Source organism: Nelumbo lutea, chromosome 4, assembly GCF_056320005.1.
Source record: "Nelumbo lutea isolate HS-2025 chromosome 4, American lotus-T2T, whole genome shotgun sequence".
NCBI lineage: Eukaryota > Viridiplantae > Streptophyta > Magnoliopsida > Proteales > Nelumbonaceae > Nelumbo > Nelumbo lutea.
The window spans coordinates 49,384,090-49,402,150 of NC_142687.1; the positions used below are offsets into that span (position 1 = coordinate 49,384,090).

Consider the following 18,061-nt stretch of genomic DNA (forward strand, 5'->3'; position numbering starts at 1 on the left):
GTGCAGAAGCAGAATACAGGGCCATGGCACATACTACATGTGAGCTAGTATGGTTGAAGAATCTATTGCAGGAAATTGGGTTTTCAATAAGCAAACCCATGAAGCTATACTGTGACAACCAGGCTGCAATTCACATCTCATCCAACCCAGTTTTTCATGAGAGAACTAAACACATAGAGGTAGATTTCCATTTTGTAAGGGAAAAGGTCGTCAATGGTGAGATAGGTACTGAGCATGTGAGAACAGGTGATCAATGGGCATATCTGTTCACAAAAGGGTTGAGTTTGGGAAGAGTGAGCTATATATGTAACAAGTTGGGATTATATGATATACTCTCCAGTTTGAGGGGGAGTGTTAGAGTCGACTAAAGAGGGGTATTTTGGTCTCTTCCCCCAAGTGAAGTGTTAGTTGTATGTCTCATATGCAGGGGCATTTCAGTCCTTGTAATTTTATTTTTTTGTAATGTTTAAGCTTGGTCGATTGGGTTAGACGTTTAGTCTTCTCAGTTCAACACTATTCACCTTCTTCTCCCTCTTCTCTTCTTCTCTTCTTTCTTCCTCTTTTCTCAGTTCGTCTGAACAGCACAAACAATCACCATTCAACAAGGCATTTTTTTATATTCAATTGATGAACATCTTTGCATAATGTACTCCATACACTTGAGTAAACTCTTTTGCCATTAACAGGGCTTTATACCCTTTCATTGTGCCATCAACCCTGTGCTTCACTGTAAACACCCATTTACACCCTTCCAATTCCTTTCCTTTAGGAAGATCCACCAACTTCTATGTACCATTTTTATGTAAAGCATTAACCCTACTCTCCCTATGAGGAGAAACCAAAGAAAAGGGGTGGAGGAGGAAACAAAAGCCATGTTAGTTGCCATTGAAAATAGATTTTTGGTGGGAAAAGGAAAAAAAGAATAGAAGATAGTCGAAAGAGTTGCTGAGATTGTCTTGGGGCTTAAATGAAACCGTCGGGAGTGTAAGTCGAATCGATGAAAATACAAAAGGTTAAGAAATGGAGAGAATCAAAGTAATTTCGTGGAATGTTTGAGGACTAGGCTCTGATAGAAGAAGAATGTTAATTGGTGGTTTTTTAAAAGACAAGAAGCCTGATTTTCTTTTTAGGAAACCAAATTACAAAAGTTGACCTTCAGAGTGGTGAGAAGCATTTGGGGTTTTGATCCTTGCGACGAAGGATTAAAATTTCGTCACATATTGGGGTGTATTGGCCGATACGTATCATATCAAGGCCCCTCCGATACACCCCTATACATAGTGTTTCAAGGTCCCACCTATTTCACGGGGTAGACGGGCCTTAAACCGACTCCCTTGAACTAGTTTGAGAGAAAAAAATCTAAAAAAGAAATGAAGGTGAGCTTCAATGCAGGCTGATACACCCCATCCGGTGTATTGGCCATATCAATATTTTGAACCTTGCTTTGCGACTAGCTTGAAATCCCTATGGTGAATACTTATGGTGGAGTGGCTCTAGTTTGGAACAATAATTCCTTAAAGCTCTTAAACAAGAAGATTTGGGTGTTTTCCATCTTAGTTATGTTTTTGTCATAAACACATAACTTATAGATAATGGTAATAAGGGTGTATGGGTTGGTGGACTCCAGCCTGAAAGAAGATTTTCGGTAATAACTAAACTCAAATAGAAGATTTTGGGGAGGACCTTGGGTGATTGGGAAGATTTCAATGCTATTGTCAATCTAGAAGACAAAAAAGGTTGTACAAGGATTAATAAAGGTATTAGACTTTTTATGGAATTCATTCAAAGGTGGGAGTTAATTAATCTGCCACTCTCTGGAGCAAAGTACACCCAAACCAATAATCAAGATAATCCTTCACTAGTATGATTAGACAAGTTTTGGATTTCTCCGGAATGGGAAGAAACCTTCCCCAACTCAAGGCGGGGAACACTACCAAGGGCTATTTCGGACCATATTCCTCTTCTGCTAGACACAAATGGCTTGAGTTCACAATCAAATCCTTTTACGATTTTCTAGTGGGGAAGATTGAAGTCCCTTTCCCCAATCAAGCCACTTAGGGGAATATGGCTCCATCAAAAGTCTTGTATTTTGTTTGGGTGACAGCTCTGGAGGTGTTTGTCCAAAGAGATGTTACTGAAAAGTGGCTCTAACATTTTAGACTTATTGTGTTGTTTATGCAATATGGAGGTGGAGTCCTCTTGGCATCTATTCCTTCGTTGCAAATTTAGCTCAGCAGTCTAGAATCTCTTTTTGAAAGCCTTGAACTTGAATTGGTGCATGCCAGTCTCAATTAAAGCTCTGTTGGAGGAGTGGCATCTACATTGGTTAACCAAGAAATGGAAAATTTGTTGATCTTCCATCCCTTCAGCAGTTCTATGAGCTGTGTGGTCAGAAAGGAATGAAAGGATTTTTGAGAACAAAACTACTACTAAAGCCGAGATTATTAATTCGGCTAGAGTATAGATGCTGTTAGGAGTTGATGTCTATACCAATGATTTAAAAGGCGTGCTTGAGGCGTGCCTAGGCGCACAGGTGAGGTGCATTTTGCTTCTTTTTTTTTTTTTTGAGTCTAACGTTGTTCATTCATTCATTGCAATAAAATATCTTCTTAAAAGGCAATGGAAGTTATAAAATCATTATTTTTATGTGAGAAATAAGAATTTTAGACCCTAACATAGACTTGTTTGGACTTGCCTCGAGGGGCATGGTACAAAGGTGACTCATAGAATCAAGAATGCAATATGTTTTACATCACATTAGCTACTTGAAGCAATGCAATTAAGGAGAAAAAGAGATTGTGGGTTTTACATGCTTGAAAATGCTTTATATGTTTGCTTTTATTTTTTAATTTTCATTTGAATATGTTTTACATGTTATGTTTATGTATTTTAATTTTAGATAATATGTTTTTTAAAACATTTATTTTAAATTTTAAGTTTATATTTTTACTAACATTATGTTTAATATTTTTGAATTTTTTGCATTTTTTAAATTTTGTTGTTTTTTTTTTTTGACTTTTTTTTTATTTTTTAGATTTTTTTGTAATTTTGTTTTTTGCTTAAAAAGGCTTGCGCCTCAGCACAAATTGGCCCTTGCGCGTTTTTTGAGCTTGCGCTTTTAAAACACTTGTCTATACATTCTGGTTTTAAAGAAAACACTTCTAATTATACTTTTTTGAGGGTGCCCTTTTTCTGAGGTCCTTTTGGTTGTGTTTTGTACAACTACTCATTGTACACAATACCTTTTTATTAATACAAAATCTTTTCTCAAAAAAAAAAAACATAATACTACTTTTTGGAAACATAACCAAAACATTGGTAACCCTTTTGAAAAGAAGGGTAACCCAAGAAAACATGGGGAATAGTATGGGGATCAAGCTTACCACGGGTGGTAGACAATTCTTGAATGACACAACAATCAAGCACACATATGGGAACAGGAAATAAGGGAGCTTTGGGAAACAAGAGTTGACGTAGGGCCTTGTACTCCAACAAACGAGATGGAATATGGTTAACAAGGTATGTAACAAATAAGACAATATCCAACCAAAAATGTTTTGGAATATTCAAGGAGATGGTGGGTTTTTCTTTTTATAACACCATTTTGTTGAAGCATTTTGGGACAAGAATTGCAGTGAAGGGATCCATACAAAGCAAAAAATTCCGTAAGGTCACTTTGGAAATACACTTTGGCACTATCGGATTGGAAAATTTGGATTTCAATTTGAAATTGGTTGAATATCATGGCGTTGGAAATCTTTTACAATTTTTGGCACTTTATCTTTAGAACACATTGGATACATCGATGTATATTTGGAATAGTCATCAATAAGTGAAATAAAATGCTTATAACCAGTCTCGAAAGGTAAAGTAATAGGGCCCAAACATCAGAATAAACAATATGGAAAGGAAATCCAAATTTATTATTTCTTTCAGGAAAATGATTTGTACAATGTTTGCTTAACTAACATGTTTGACATGTAAATTCAGGCATTGACACTGACTTAACTTTAGAAACAAAAATTTTTAGTGACTCAAAAGATGAGTAACCCAGATGACTATGCCATAAATAGGCTTAACTCTTACTAGACTGACTTGTAGACGCTATTGCCACAAGACAAGCTTTATTCTCCAACATGTAGAGACCATCCACCATACTACCTCTACCAATCGTCTTCTTTGAGCCCAAATCTTATATCACACAAGAGAAAGGAAAAATGGTTACTAAGCAGTTTAATGAATTTGTAATACTACTAATAGAAAATGAGTAGAGAGATGGTTCCTTGGCCAGCTATGGTGGAAAACGAGCCATCAATTAGTCTCGCCTTGTCTCCAGTAGTAGAAGCTTGTAGACTGAAAACAATTAGACTTACTAGTCATATTGTTCGAGGCTCCAAATATATTATCCAGGGAGAGTCTAAGGAATGAGAAGACACTTGGAAAGTTGTGGTCATGGACGAAGTCAAGGGAAGAGGGGCTGAATCCATCTGATGAATTACCCTACCATACAACTCCAAATGGTCATGGAAGGACTTAATGATATCTTCCTTGGGATTAGTCTTGGAAGAGCATTCCTGGCTCATAGCAGTTGTAAAAGATTAAGTCTCATGAGAAGCCAATTTTGCTACATTGAACTTCTTTTAACCCTGTTGTCCTAGTTTCTTATTTTGATCTGATTTCTTACTCAACTCCTTGGTCCATTTCGTCTTTCCCGTGAAGGTCCCAACATGTATCATGAGTATGCCTTGACCTTTGACAATGAGTGCACCATAATTTATCCTTGTCATTTGTTTTCTTCTAGAAACCACCATTCTAAAGACTTCCGCCACCTACTACTACACTTCCATTACCTGTCAGGGCAATTGGCTCTCCCTCGGGATTATTCATCACATTCTATTTGCTCTCTTTTGACTGCACTAGGGCATACACTTCCTGCATTGATGGGAGATCTTTACTTCCCAATATTTAAACCCTAATAGACTCGTACATAGGGTTCAACCCCAAACACAACTTTAGTAAGCAGAAATGCTCTTAGTAGTTTACTTTTTTTTAATCAAGGTTTAAAGTATCAATGCACCTCGATATGGTAGAAGGGATATATCAGTACTTTGAACCTTCTGCTTCATTTGTTTTTTTTTTTTTTCAAAATTTAAAGGGGGCTGGATTAATGTTTATTAACGTTTATCTTTAAAAAAAAAAAAAAACTCTAAAAATAATGTATGGGGGTTGATGGGTTACGAAATTTTGATCCTTGTTTTCAAGACTCTTATCTGATTAGTTTACGATACAAAGATTGTTGTGATCTGCAAGCATGGTTGGCATACAAGGAAAAAAAGTACTTATTTCAGAAGAGAAAAACGTAATTTCTATAATTTGTCTCATGTTTTCGGTCAAATTCTTCTTATGGATGATAAGGTCACTCCGGCATCTGGTGTAATTAAACCTGGCCATATTGCTGAGGTCTTGGTGCGTCCTGAGGAATTTAATACCATAGAACAGTTTGTTGATGGCATTCAACAGAACATTTGGTGCGAGGACAACCGTGACAAGGAAGTGATACTGGTGGTGAATGTTCGAGGCAGTTGCAGCACTGAGGCAAGAAACCACTGGATTCATGTGCGTCATTGTTCTTCATCCAAAACCAAACGCTCTAACTCAAAATCCAGCAATTCTAAAATATTCCAAGCCAATGTCCTTCACCGATCTGATTTCCGAAACCTGAGTGCCCCCTCTGATGTGGCCGATGACTTCCGCAATTTGCATATTCCGTGAAATGGCAGAAGATTGAAAGGTGGGAATGAAATCCATGCATCATCCTGTGCAGTGGCCGGTGCAGGCATGCTTGTGACTAGGCGTCCCTTTCTACACCAGCATACATGCATCTGAATGTAAATACCCTCGTAGCCTGGATACCATTTTTATGTATAATGGGACAGGGTCGATCGATTGTTTACTAGAAATTTTGTCCATTCCGCTGCAATTGACGGAGCCAATTCTTTAAACCCCATCCCGAATTTTTCTCTTTAATGTTTAATCAAATCACATTGTAATATTCTTAGAGTACCATATATTCTTATTTGTGTAAAAAGAAATACAGCAAGCAACAAGAGTGGTAATTTGCTTTTGTTCCTTGTAAAAGCCATCTGAATGACGGAGCATTGGTTTTGTTTTGTAACAGGTGAAAGGGAAATAGAACTCTAAGCTCAACTAATGGCTTTCAAGAAATCTCGTTTTTTTTTTTTTTTTCTTTTGGTTAATATTTACCTCAGTTTGTATTTAAGTTATTACGTATAGAACCAAGATTCTTGAATCTTGTTTTTGCTTTCCCTTTTTTCCGAAGAATGATTCACAAAAGATGTATCCATATATCAGTTTGGGAGGGCTTCGTGCCATTATATTGCTTTCATTTTTTCCCTTAAAAAAGGAGTCTATTCAACTCGTAATAGAAGCTTTAATGCATGGAAGAGGGATATCGTCGAATGTTAAACGTTTACAGAAACCATGATATTCCTTTGCAGCAGTCGCTCTTTTTTTTTTTTAGGATAAATTGCTGAAACCTCCCCTAAAGTTTCTACTATTACTGAATTTTCTGACAGTTGCAAGTACACCCCCATCCGGTTGCGAAAAAAAATAAAAAACGTATAAAAATGCAGTATCGTTTCGCCCGATATGCCCCTACTGGCATATTGATATTTTGAACCTTGACAAGGAGAGATTCATGAGACCTCTCTCTCTCTCTAAAAATGTGTGAATTGCAAAACAATCATTTGTTCCACTGCAATATTTATAGATATAGGGGAATACTCTTGAAACTTTTGAGGTCAATGCATTTGGGTGTGACGGATTCAAGAATCAAGATCAAGAACCCACGTGACTAACTATCTATGCTAATCTACATGTGTTGTAATATGCCCCCTCAAGTTGGAGGATAGTTTTGAATAATGCCCAACTTGGAGAGTAGGGATGTGAATTGATCATGCCCAAGTGCTTTGGTGAAAATGTCTGCAGGCTGAAGTCTAGTCGAGAGATGAGAGGCAATGATAATTCCCCACTGAAGATGGTCTCAGATGAAATGACAATCAATCTCGATATATTTAGTGCACTCAAGAAAGACAAGATTAGTGGTTATGTGGAGTGCCACTTTTTTTTCACATAGAGCTTCATAGGTTGCAAGGAAAAAAAGACCTAAGTCACTGAAGAGTCATCGGAGCCATACGAGTTCAATTGTAGTAGCTTCCATGGCCCGGTATTTGGCTTCTATGAAGAATAGGAAACTATCGATCGTTTTCTTTGTTTTTCATGATAATGGAGAGCTTCCAAGTGTAGTAAAGTAGCATGTGGTTGACTAGCACGTAAACGGGCATCCAGTCCAATCTAAATCACAATAGGCTCGGATCCGTAGATCACTGTTGAATGAAAGAGGCAACCCTTGATTAAGAATAGACTTCAAGTAGCGCATGACCCGAAGAACTGCATCCATGTTATCTTTTCTAGGATTGCTCATGAATTGATTAAGAACATGAACTGAGTACGTGATTTCTGGCCTTGTAATAGTAAAGTAAATGAGTTGGCCCACTAGTCTTCTATAGCAATCAGGCTGAACTAAGAGAGGTTCATCATCAGGTCTGAGTTTGTTTTGTTGTTCCATGGGAAATAAACATGGTTTGCAAGCCAGTATGCCAACATCTCTGAGTATGTCTAGTAAATTTTCTTTGGAATAGAAAATTGTTGTCATCACTTTGAGATATTTCAATGCCCAAAAAATACCGTAATGGGCCAAGTTCCTTGATGGGGAAGCATTGACCCAAATACTATTTAAGTGTTGTAATACGACCCAAATCATTACCTACTATGAGAAGATCATCAACATAGCCAAAGTTCTTTCGTGTTCAATTGAGGTGAAGAGTGTATTGTTTGCAGAGGATTGTGAAAAACCATGTTGATGAAGTGTGTGAGCTAGGGTGTGAAACCGATTCTGTAAGGCTTGTTTGAGGTCATATATTGATTTTTTCAGACAATATACTCTTGTATCACCTGGTTGGAAAAGTCCTAGTGGGGGTTTCATGTAAACTTCTTCACTAAGGTCTCTATGAAGGAAGTCATTGTCAACGTCCATTTGATGGACATCCCAATGTTGAGCAACAGCTAAAGTCAGGAGACAATGTACAGTAACAAGCTTGGCAACTGGTGTGTATGTTTCAGAGAAATTGATGCCTTCCTGTTGAGTAGAGCCCTTAGAGGCAGATTGGCCAAATCCTAAGTGCTGGTGTTGTCTAATTTTGCATAGATTGTTGTCAACAAGAGTATCTGCTAGCTTGTTCATAGGAGGTGGGTTCAGTTGGTGGGTTATGTGAGGAGAATGATGATGTATGAGTATAATGGGAAATGGGATATCTAATGTTAGGGTTGGTGGCGGGATGAATGGTGGGGCAAACAAAGTCGGAGTGATGGGTGGGTGGGTCTACATGGACGAGTAGGTCATGTACCAGTGGTTTCAGGTGTGGGTTCAAGTATGGATCCAATAGCGTCAATTTGATTTGTTGGGGAATCAATGGGCTCAGTTACAAGAATGTGGGTTTGGGCTGGTATACCATCAATATTAGAGGGACTATCAGTAACAATATGCAAACAAGTTCATGGGCCAATGGGCCAACATCATTTGTGTATTCAGCAACTGACAAAGGAAAGATTGGGCTCTGTCGGCCATTGGTACGTTCCCTTTGGAATGGGTATTGGTCTTCAAAGTTTCCCTATTGTATAAATGGTAACCTATCTGGCCATGGAGATACCCAATGAAGGCACATTTCCTGCGTAACATAAGCATTCAAAAACCCGTAAATGCTCATTTGAGGGAGCTTTCTTGAACAGAACTTCATATAGTGTCTTGCCGGAGAGGCGGAGAGGCGATATGATGTTATGAGAATGCATTCTCCCCAAAAGCTAATGGGTAAATGTGCTTGAAAATGTAAGGCCCAAGCAATTTCCGGTAAATGATGGTGTTTCCTCTCAACAATTCCATTTTGTTGGGGTGTTTCAACACTTGAATGTTGATATTCAATGCCATGCTCATGTAAGAAATCCAATATTGGTCCTGATAGAAACTCCAACCCATTATCGACCATACACATTTAACAATGGTTTAAAATTGATTTCAAACATGGTGAAGTAACCATATGCATCAGATTTATGGTTAAGAAAATAGACCCATGTGGCATGTGAAAAATCATCTACAAGTGTTAGAAAATAATGTGCATTTACAATGTAAAGGAGTACTATACCCATCTCATATATCACAATGTATTATTTTGAATAGAGAGGATGTATGAGAATGACTAAGTGGGAAATAGAGTGTTAGAAGATAACTATGAGAAGACTAAGAATCATAGATAGCCTACCATATGAGGTGTGACCCAACTTGGAATACCACAACTCGGAATTGGTTGTACTGGATGTATGTAGAGTCATGGGAGTGGAGAACGAAATGAAGTGATATAGGATTATGCACTGTTCCCACCCCAATCACCTTACTGGTTATCAAGTCCTGTAATATACAAAATGTGGGCAAAAAAGGACAGCACATTGTAGTTGTGAAGTGAGTTTGCTTATGAAGATTAAGTTGCATTGAAAATCAGGGACAAAATGAACATCATTCAAAGTTAACTCAGGGGAGAGAGAAACTTCTCCCTTGAAGGCCACAGGTAATAAGGTACCATTGGGAAGTTGTACTGGGTTATAGACTCAAGTGGGATTGTGTGAATTTGTGATAAATTGTCTGTCACTATAAATAAATGTATAGTGATAGAATTTCTAAATTTTATCACTATAAATAATGTATAGTAATAATCAATTTTGTCACTATTAAGCATTTATAGTGACAAGCATTGTTGTTATTTATGACATGCTAATATATCTATAGTGACAATTTATATAATTTGTCTGTGTCAATATATTAGATATTGAGTATCTTTAGTGAGGACCAATATTGTCACTATATAATTAACTTGCAAATATAATGGCGGTACTATATCTATAGTGATGAACAATACCATCACTATAATAATTCATCTTAATATTCACAATCTTATTACACATTGATATATGAATAAGACATGTATGAATTAATAATAATCACATTATTATTCATCTTATGTTAAATATATATGCAATAATACAAAATTATATTTAAATTTTCACATTTATAATTTAGTCTCATAAAATATAATGTTAAGTATATTATACAAAAAATAATAATAATAATAATAATAATAATAATAATAATAATAATCAAGTATCTTTAAATATTGTTCACATGTCAGTTTTTCAATAATTTGTAATGCATTTTACAAAAAAAAAAATGAACAATAAACATTAATCCCCAACAACTTTATCGATAATTGAGATCTAAACAAATTCAATTTACGTTTTACAAAAAGCAATATACATTAGCTAAAAATCATATAAATAAATATAAATGTTTTTATAACAATATACATTTACTAACATGGGATCATCTTAGACTTCTACTACACAAATCTCTCTCTCTCTCTCTAACACACACACACATTAGTAAGGGAATTATGTTACTAGGTGTTGGATTGGTGCACAAAACAAAATCCACTTTAAGTTCAGCTTTTTTGGTGGTATGGAAGCTAGGGTATATTCAACTTTTTGGTAAATCATGTTCATGTTGTGAAATGACACGAGGATTTGCTAATTCTCTATCATTTTTGGTTTGTTTAGTATGACTTAGCATCCTCAGATGGGCGACATACAATCAGAAACCCACATGCCCTCCCTCGTGCCCTCAGTGTAAGCATCCATTCGAGTTTCTCAATGTTCATAGGTCACTTGATGGTAGGTACAAGAACACTTCTTGCTTTTGTTGGTAGAATAAGACAGGGAGGTAGAAACAACTATATGCTGATGACCAAAATGTTCCTGTTCTTGACACCATCTTTGAGGAGAGTGTTTAGCTACTTCTTAGAGCTACATGCATGGCTCACACATTGACAATGGAGGTTCGGGGAGAGGTTTATAATGAATTTGATGACCTTTATCAGTATCAGTATGGATATGAGTACGAGGATGAAGAAGATGATGATTTGGATGAAGTTTACATTAGTAGATCATCAGATAATGACATTGTATGTGGTTTTAGGACCTTGATTGCAAGCTGTAGCTGGGGAATTCAAGTGAATTGATCCTTTGTTGGGTCATTTATATTTAAATTCCTCTTTACTTATTACTCTGTTCACATAATCATTTTCTTCCCAATCAAAATGAATCATGAATTTGCTGTGAAATTTGTATATTTCACTTCACCTGCCTTGGTTCCATGTTTAGTGACGATCCTTACGGCTTTCTTCGTTATGACTTTGTGTGAAGAAGATATTGCTTGGAACTGAACTGATGATGAAAACATTGACTGGATGGATATGGTGAGGGTGTACGAACATAGACTTGCAAAGCCATATACCTGGTTGATTGGGTTATGTTCATCCATCCATGAATTCAATGCTTGATGGTTATTACTTGATCTAAATGGCAGATAGCATGTGGAACATGGAATATTCGGATTCAGTCCTCACAAAATTTATCTTCACACCATCCTCACAACACTTACAGTTATGCACTTGGAACAACACACCAGAGTTTAGTTAACCCATATGAAGATGAGTAAGAAGAATTCATTATTAAATCCTTTAAGCCATTACTTGACTCAATTGATAGTAGAACTAGAGTAGTCATGAGTCGAACTCTTTACGAGCTATTCGAGTTCGGCTTGTGAGACTTTAACTACATACATAAAATAGTAATAATAATAATAAATAATGAAAATTTTATATATATAATAATAACTAATTAATATAATTCTTAATTTTTAAATATCAAATAAAAATATTATATATATATATATATTTCTTTTTTTATTTTTATAAAATATTTTTTTAAGTCAGACTTAAACTTACGAGCTTTTAACTCAAACCGAATTCAAACTCAAGATTCTAGCTCAAATTGAACTCAAACTCGAACCTCATATTACCTTGGTGAACCGAGCTCGAATCCACCCCTAAGTAGAACCAAATGATGAAAGAGTACCGGAGTGCTAATATGTGAAAATAAAATGCTATGAATGAAACACAATTGGATGTATACCGATTTAAAAGACTCCCCACGGGCCCTTTCGCTAGTAATGCTACAAATAAGTGGGTTGGTATGTACTCTTCTGACAGGTGCATCAATAATCAAACGACACGTGGGCATCAATACAATATGGGTCCCACTTGACCAGCCAATCACGAGATCATTTTCGTCTCTAACAGACCATGATCATGAATATGGTGCGGGGTAGGGAGAATCCTAATGTGTCGTTTGTGATTGTGAGTCACCAATTTGAATGGATTTCAAATTTTCAATTTTCAATTTTATCTGAACGGTCGGGACCAGAGAGAATCCCAACTCCCACTCAGCTCTTAGTCTCTTACATTTATTTAGGGATGGCAATTTCACTTATAAAATCGGGGCCCCGTTCTGAATTAGGCAGGTTTTTCCCGATTTTAAACAAGGACGCGGTGGATATGGGGAAAATAATTTTTCCCTGAACTGGGTATGGGGCATGAATAGGTTTTGTATATAATTTTCCGAATTCACCTTGAACCTAAAGATAAATTAGTAAAATATCTCTGGGTTTAATATTGATATTTAAAATATCTCTAAGTTTTTTCTAAATTTTTAAAATTCTAGGATCCCATAATTTTATTTTTGAATTACCCCCAAAGTATTATAATTCAATTCTAAAATACCCCCAAATTCCTATGCCTTATACATAAATTATCCATAAAATAGATAATTTTTAAGTAATTGCCTTAGAGCGGGAAAAATTTAGAAATTCCCCATTCCCGATGAAAAATGGATGCCTCACCCCGCCACTGGGGACGGGGCAAGGTATCATGACTTCGGGGCAGGGACAGAGAGGGGGTGCCCCACCCCAAACCCGCCCCGTTGCCATTCCTACTTACATTCGGTGATGGAATCACGTTGGCACACATGTGTGGCCTTTTAAAACCATGAAAAGATATGTTATTTAACAAGTTAAATTTTATTGGACCCCTATTATTTTATTTGGGTGGGGGTAATTGTAAAAAACTAAATTTCTTTTATATACATGTAAATAATTTTCAAATCTCAGTGAAGACAATTACCCACATTGGCTTGGCTTTTACATAGAACAATTTGTCTTTTTTTCATTTTTTATTTTATGTATTAATATTTGTATTACTTTTCTTAATATAGTTTAGTATTTTATCAATATTCTAAAATCTTGATAAAAAATAAATCCAACTGAGAGGGATAGCTTTGGCCAACTGAACCAGACCCCATTTTTATTAGGTCAAGGACAACCCATGAGATAGGCTAGCAGGTTGTTTAATTAATTGGCTGGAGCCTGGATTGGGCTCATCCAGATCTCATCCCATATTGGGATTGGCACATACCAACTATGGACCATCTGAAAACTCTTTTTTTTTTTATTTGCTCTTAGCTTTAGCCAATTCATCCACCGATACACTTGTATACAGGTCAGGCTTTGTCTCTTCCAACAGAAAATATCCAGCCCGACCCCAACCCTGGCCCTTATATAAAAGCCCAAAGCCCGGTCTAGACAGAAAAGTTATATTTATGATGTAATTTAATAAGTTAATATTAATATTAGTTCGATCATAATTGAATAAATTAATATATATTGTATACTTATTATATATTTTTAGTATATATTTTGACTATATGTTATATTATCTGGTGGGGCTCAATCTTGGGCTATGCTGGGCCAGCCTGTTGGACTATCCGGTTTATGAACAGGTCTATCCATCAACTCGCTAGTCCTACGTGATCAATCACACAGTTCAGGTTATATGATTAATTTGCAATAAAAGAATTGGGAGGACGCCTTTGGCTGAGCCAAATCTAGGATGGGCATTAGAATTATTCATTTTTCACTACTAATTTTATTATTATATAATATATATTATGTATTATTAATAAATATATTATATTTTTATTATATATAATATTATTGGGCTAAGCTCGGGCTCGGGCCAAATTTATTTGGAAAAGCCCAAGCCCGGCCCAAAAAACAGTCAGGCCTGATGTTTAAAGCCCGAGCCTATGAACTTAAAACTTTGTCCAAGTATAATTTAGAATGGGCCAAACCGAACCAACCCATCAGGCTACCCGACCCATGAATAGGTCTATCTATGAATAAGAGCAAGAATCAATCCCAACCTAATTATTAATCGGGATAAAATCACAGAACAAGGACTAACATTAGTTTGGTTGGCCCAGTCTGCCAGGTAGTCTGACACATTGACAACCCTAGATGGAACGGGATCTGCTCCTCACACAGGCGTAAAACATCAGGCCTGTGTGAGATTGGTGTGAGACGCCCTGTGTGAGTAGCAGATCCGGTCTCACCATAGGTCGGCAAGGAGTCCTTCCTGATCCGAGTCTGACCCGGGCTTGAACTGAGTTGGTATTCGCCAACAGAAACTTTAGAAAACCCAGGTGGGTTGAAATGCCATCCCTGTGGGAGGGAATGTTTTTCTTCGTAAAATGGGTGTGTTGGCTGGTTAGGACAGCAGACAAGCTGTGGTAGATTAACATTTGTTTTCGTCCACAAAGAAACCAACAAATTATTAATTTGGGAGCTAGGGACCATTTGTGTGGTCGATCCGTGTAAAGCCTCTGCAGTGACCGTCGGATTGGAATATATTTTCCTTGGTGCTCTGCTTTGATTACAAACTTTGAACGCTATTGTTTTACATTCTTGTGATAATCTAAGGGAAAGATTCTTTTGCCAACGGCAACTTGGTCTCATTGTCTTGATAAAAGTGTTTTGTTCGAGTAAATTACAATGGGCAGCCCTAATAAACAGAATCTTTCCTTGGTACATTAAAAAGTCCGTTTAAATTATATTAACAGTGGAGGTTGACAGTCGACCAAACAACACTTGTTGGTATTTGGGCCTCAATCACCCACCTTGGGACCTTATTTGTGGCTAAAGGTCCCCTAGTCCCTACCATCCTTTTAGCCGTGGGGCTCACACAGGAGAGAGAGAGAGAGAGAGATTGGTGAATAATTTAATTGAAGGCTAGAAAAGCTGAAAAAGTGGGATATGGTAAAGAAGAGGCAGAATGGGGGACTTTTGTTTTATTTGGAGTTGGGACTTTATGTTATGTGATTTTCTTACTGAGTGAGGACTCACTTGTCTCATTTTGAGATAGAAACTTTAAAGAAAAGCCATGTTTTCTACATTTTTTTTTGGGCTTAAAGAACAGTAAATTTAAGTTTTATGGGTTTTCATCAAACATTAATTATAGGTTGTTCAAGTAGTAAGGTTCAAAGTATCGATACGTATTGGTCCATAATCGTGCCGATAACATCCCGATATGCCCCTTTAAGGATTGTATTGGGTCAGACACTGATTCAGAGAATAATCAAACCTTAAACTGACCCCTTTAAACCAATTTCGAAAAAAATAAATAAAACCTAAAAATAATACAATACAGGCCGGCATGGGGCTTTTCCAAAGGACCCATTAGTGAGCTGAAGATTCAGCTAAGCTGCTTTAGCCACTTTGAAGCACTCAGCATATGCTATTCTATAAGGCTGAAACGGACAGCCCTTCAAACAACCGACTGACATTGTTAGGGCTATCCGGATAACTGGATTTTTCACCAAAAATAGTTTATAGGCTGTTCCCGAGTGATCATGTCTTTATCTTGAATTAATCCTTGATTTAAGGGCATCTGGTTCCTTATAGATAAGTAAGATTTCATTGATAACCACTGACCATCAGTATATAAAGACAAAGAGAGAGGTCTCCCACATGTGAAATATCTCTAATAGGCTTAAATAAAAAATAAATTAGACCAAATGAAAGGAACTTACTAAAGTGACGTATGTCTTAAGTTGCTTTCTGATAAATAATTTAATATAAACTTATTGAGAAGCCAAACACTACATTAGGGATTGATCCATAAAATGTATGGAAGTCCGGGTAATCTTTTCACAAAGTATGACCAAGATGATGAGTAGGATTCCTACTAATGGTATAACTCGCCAAGTCAATCCAATCCAAGGGGGATAGAGAGTTTTATCTTTAGTCCATTGCTAGGGCTGTAGACTCTATTAATGGTATAATATTGCTCATGGTTTTTAAAACCAGACCGGACAAAAAAAACTAGGAACCTGTCAGGAATTCAGAATCGTTATTTTGTCAAAAACCGTTGATTTGGTCAGTAAACCGTTGATCCGGGTGGTTGAACCGTTCAAACTGTTCAATGGTTTTGGCGGGTTTTATTTTTATTTTTTATTTTATTTTTTTCAAAACTAGTCATCTATTCAGTTCAAACAGTTGGACCATTCAATCCGGAAATTGAACCCCTGACTGGTTCGTTGTCCAATTCAGTTTTAAAAACCTTGATATTGCTTGTTATTTTATTTTCCAGTGTGTTCTTTCATCCTAGATCTCATACACCTAGTTTTAGATCATGGGCCTAATCCAACATCTGATTTTTTTTTCATTCATTTCAGAAATTATTAAGATTAATACTGATTTTAATTACTCAATTGACTATAAGAATGTTTAATATGTAAGAAAATTTGCATTTTGCCTACAATAGACATAATATGTGTTTCTAATCTTATTAAGTGCTTTACAATGCTACAATAATGCTAAAAACTTATTTTGAGTGCTATTTATTTTGTTCTAAATTGCCATTGGATAAGTTCTAGGATTTGTGCTTTTAAAGCCCAAATACAATTTTGGGGCTTATAAGTTTTCTAAACTTCAGATGGTTAATTATCTTTAAAAGCAATTGGTACCAAACATACAAAACACTTTTTTGGCTCATTTTTGTTTCCCAAAGCACAAATCTCAAAAGCAAAATTTCATCCAAAATTTTGTCCACTATATCTTTTCTCATATAACTTATATTTTACAACTTACTGATATAATCTTGTTTAGGATTTTTTTGTTGCAAACTTCATTTGCACACATAAAGACAAATAAATTCCAAAGTCATTCAAGGAAGAGGCAATAATGCAGCATAACTGAATCAGCTTATAACCACATGCGTTGTCCATGTATGATCATGAGAGCATCCCATTATTTTCCAACTCTAGTAACCTCCAATCTCCCAGACCCAACTCATGTATTGTCAATGAAGCCCACCTAACACTAGGCCCCACTCTCAAGCAGGTTCTACCAGAAAAAAATAAAAAGTAATTAAAAAAAACTCAAACAGGTTAGGTGGTTGCATGAGAGCTCTTGCCAAATGGCTTGGTTTGTACAAGCCCCTAGGCCCTAATATCATTTCTTTCTATTTACATTTGTTTATTTTCTTTTTGTTTATATTATGTTCAAAAGTTTCTTCTTTGGGTGGATGGATCTAACATATAAGTACACATGGGGATCAAAATTAAATGGAAGCTTACTAAAAATTTCTGCCTTAAAAATTAGTATGATCAACTTTGATTTGGCATTATATGTAGAGCTTCTTTCGGTTTCAATATAAAATTTTCCTCACCATTCAAATTAAGTCTACAAAGCTATGAGGATGCCATTTCACACTCTAGAAATCACCTTAAGCTTTACCAGCCTTCTGTTTGAGGATTTGGTTGGTTAAGAATTTAAAGGCCATTGTCCCATATTTGCCCTCGTTCTTTATGGTCTTGGGGGAGTAGATTGGACATTGTCTTAACCTTTGCCATTTTTCGCATAAAATGGTAACTTTTAGATTCAAACCCATGTTTTCGGACTCCGAATCTCCTACCCACAAAACACTATTTTCGTGTATTGGGAACATCTCCCTATGCCTAATAACATGTAAGAGGATGAGATATTTCCCATTTGTGACTGCGATATTATGTGGGTAGATGTAGGTAGAATTTTCATGAGTAAGAAATCCATACTCAAGTTTTTACACATGTAAAAGGATGAGATGTTCCCCATGTCAATCAATCTAGTCCCACCTTCACCCAGGTTGAGGGAAGGCATCTGTTA

The 18,061-nt window shown here is 36.4% G+C and overlaps 1 protein-coding gene across 3 annotated transcripts in view; it reads left to right on the forward strand.

Moving 5' to 3' along the window:
* The window catches only part of LOC148855668 (type I inositol polyphosphate 5-phosphatase 13-like), a 74,996-nt gene extending 68,671 nt beyond the window's left edge, over nt 1–6,325 (forward strand). The window contains exon 11 of one of the 3 annotated variants that reach the window (XM_088985802.1): nt 5,416–6,138. In XM_088985802.1, the coding sequence (XP_088841928.1) occupies nt 5,416–5,772 (357 nt within the window). In that variant the 3' untranslated portion in view covers nt 5,773–6,138. Of the gene's footprint in view, nt 1–5,415; nt 6,139–6,178 lie in introns of those variants that run through there. The other 2 variants (XM_088985805.1, XM_088985804.1) reach the window with 2 other exon arrangements.
* The last annotated feature ends 11,736 nt before the right edge of the window (nt 6,326–18,061 follow it).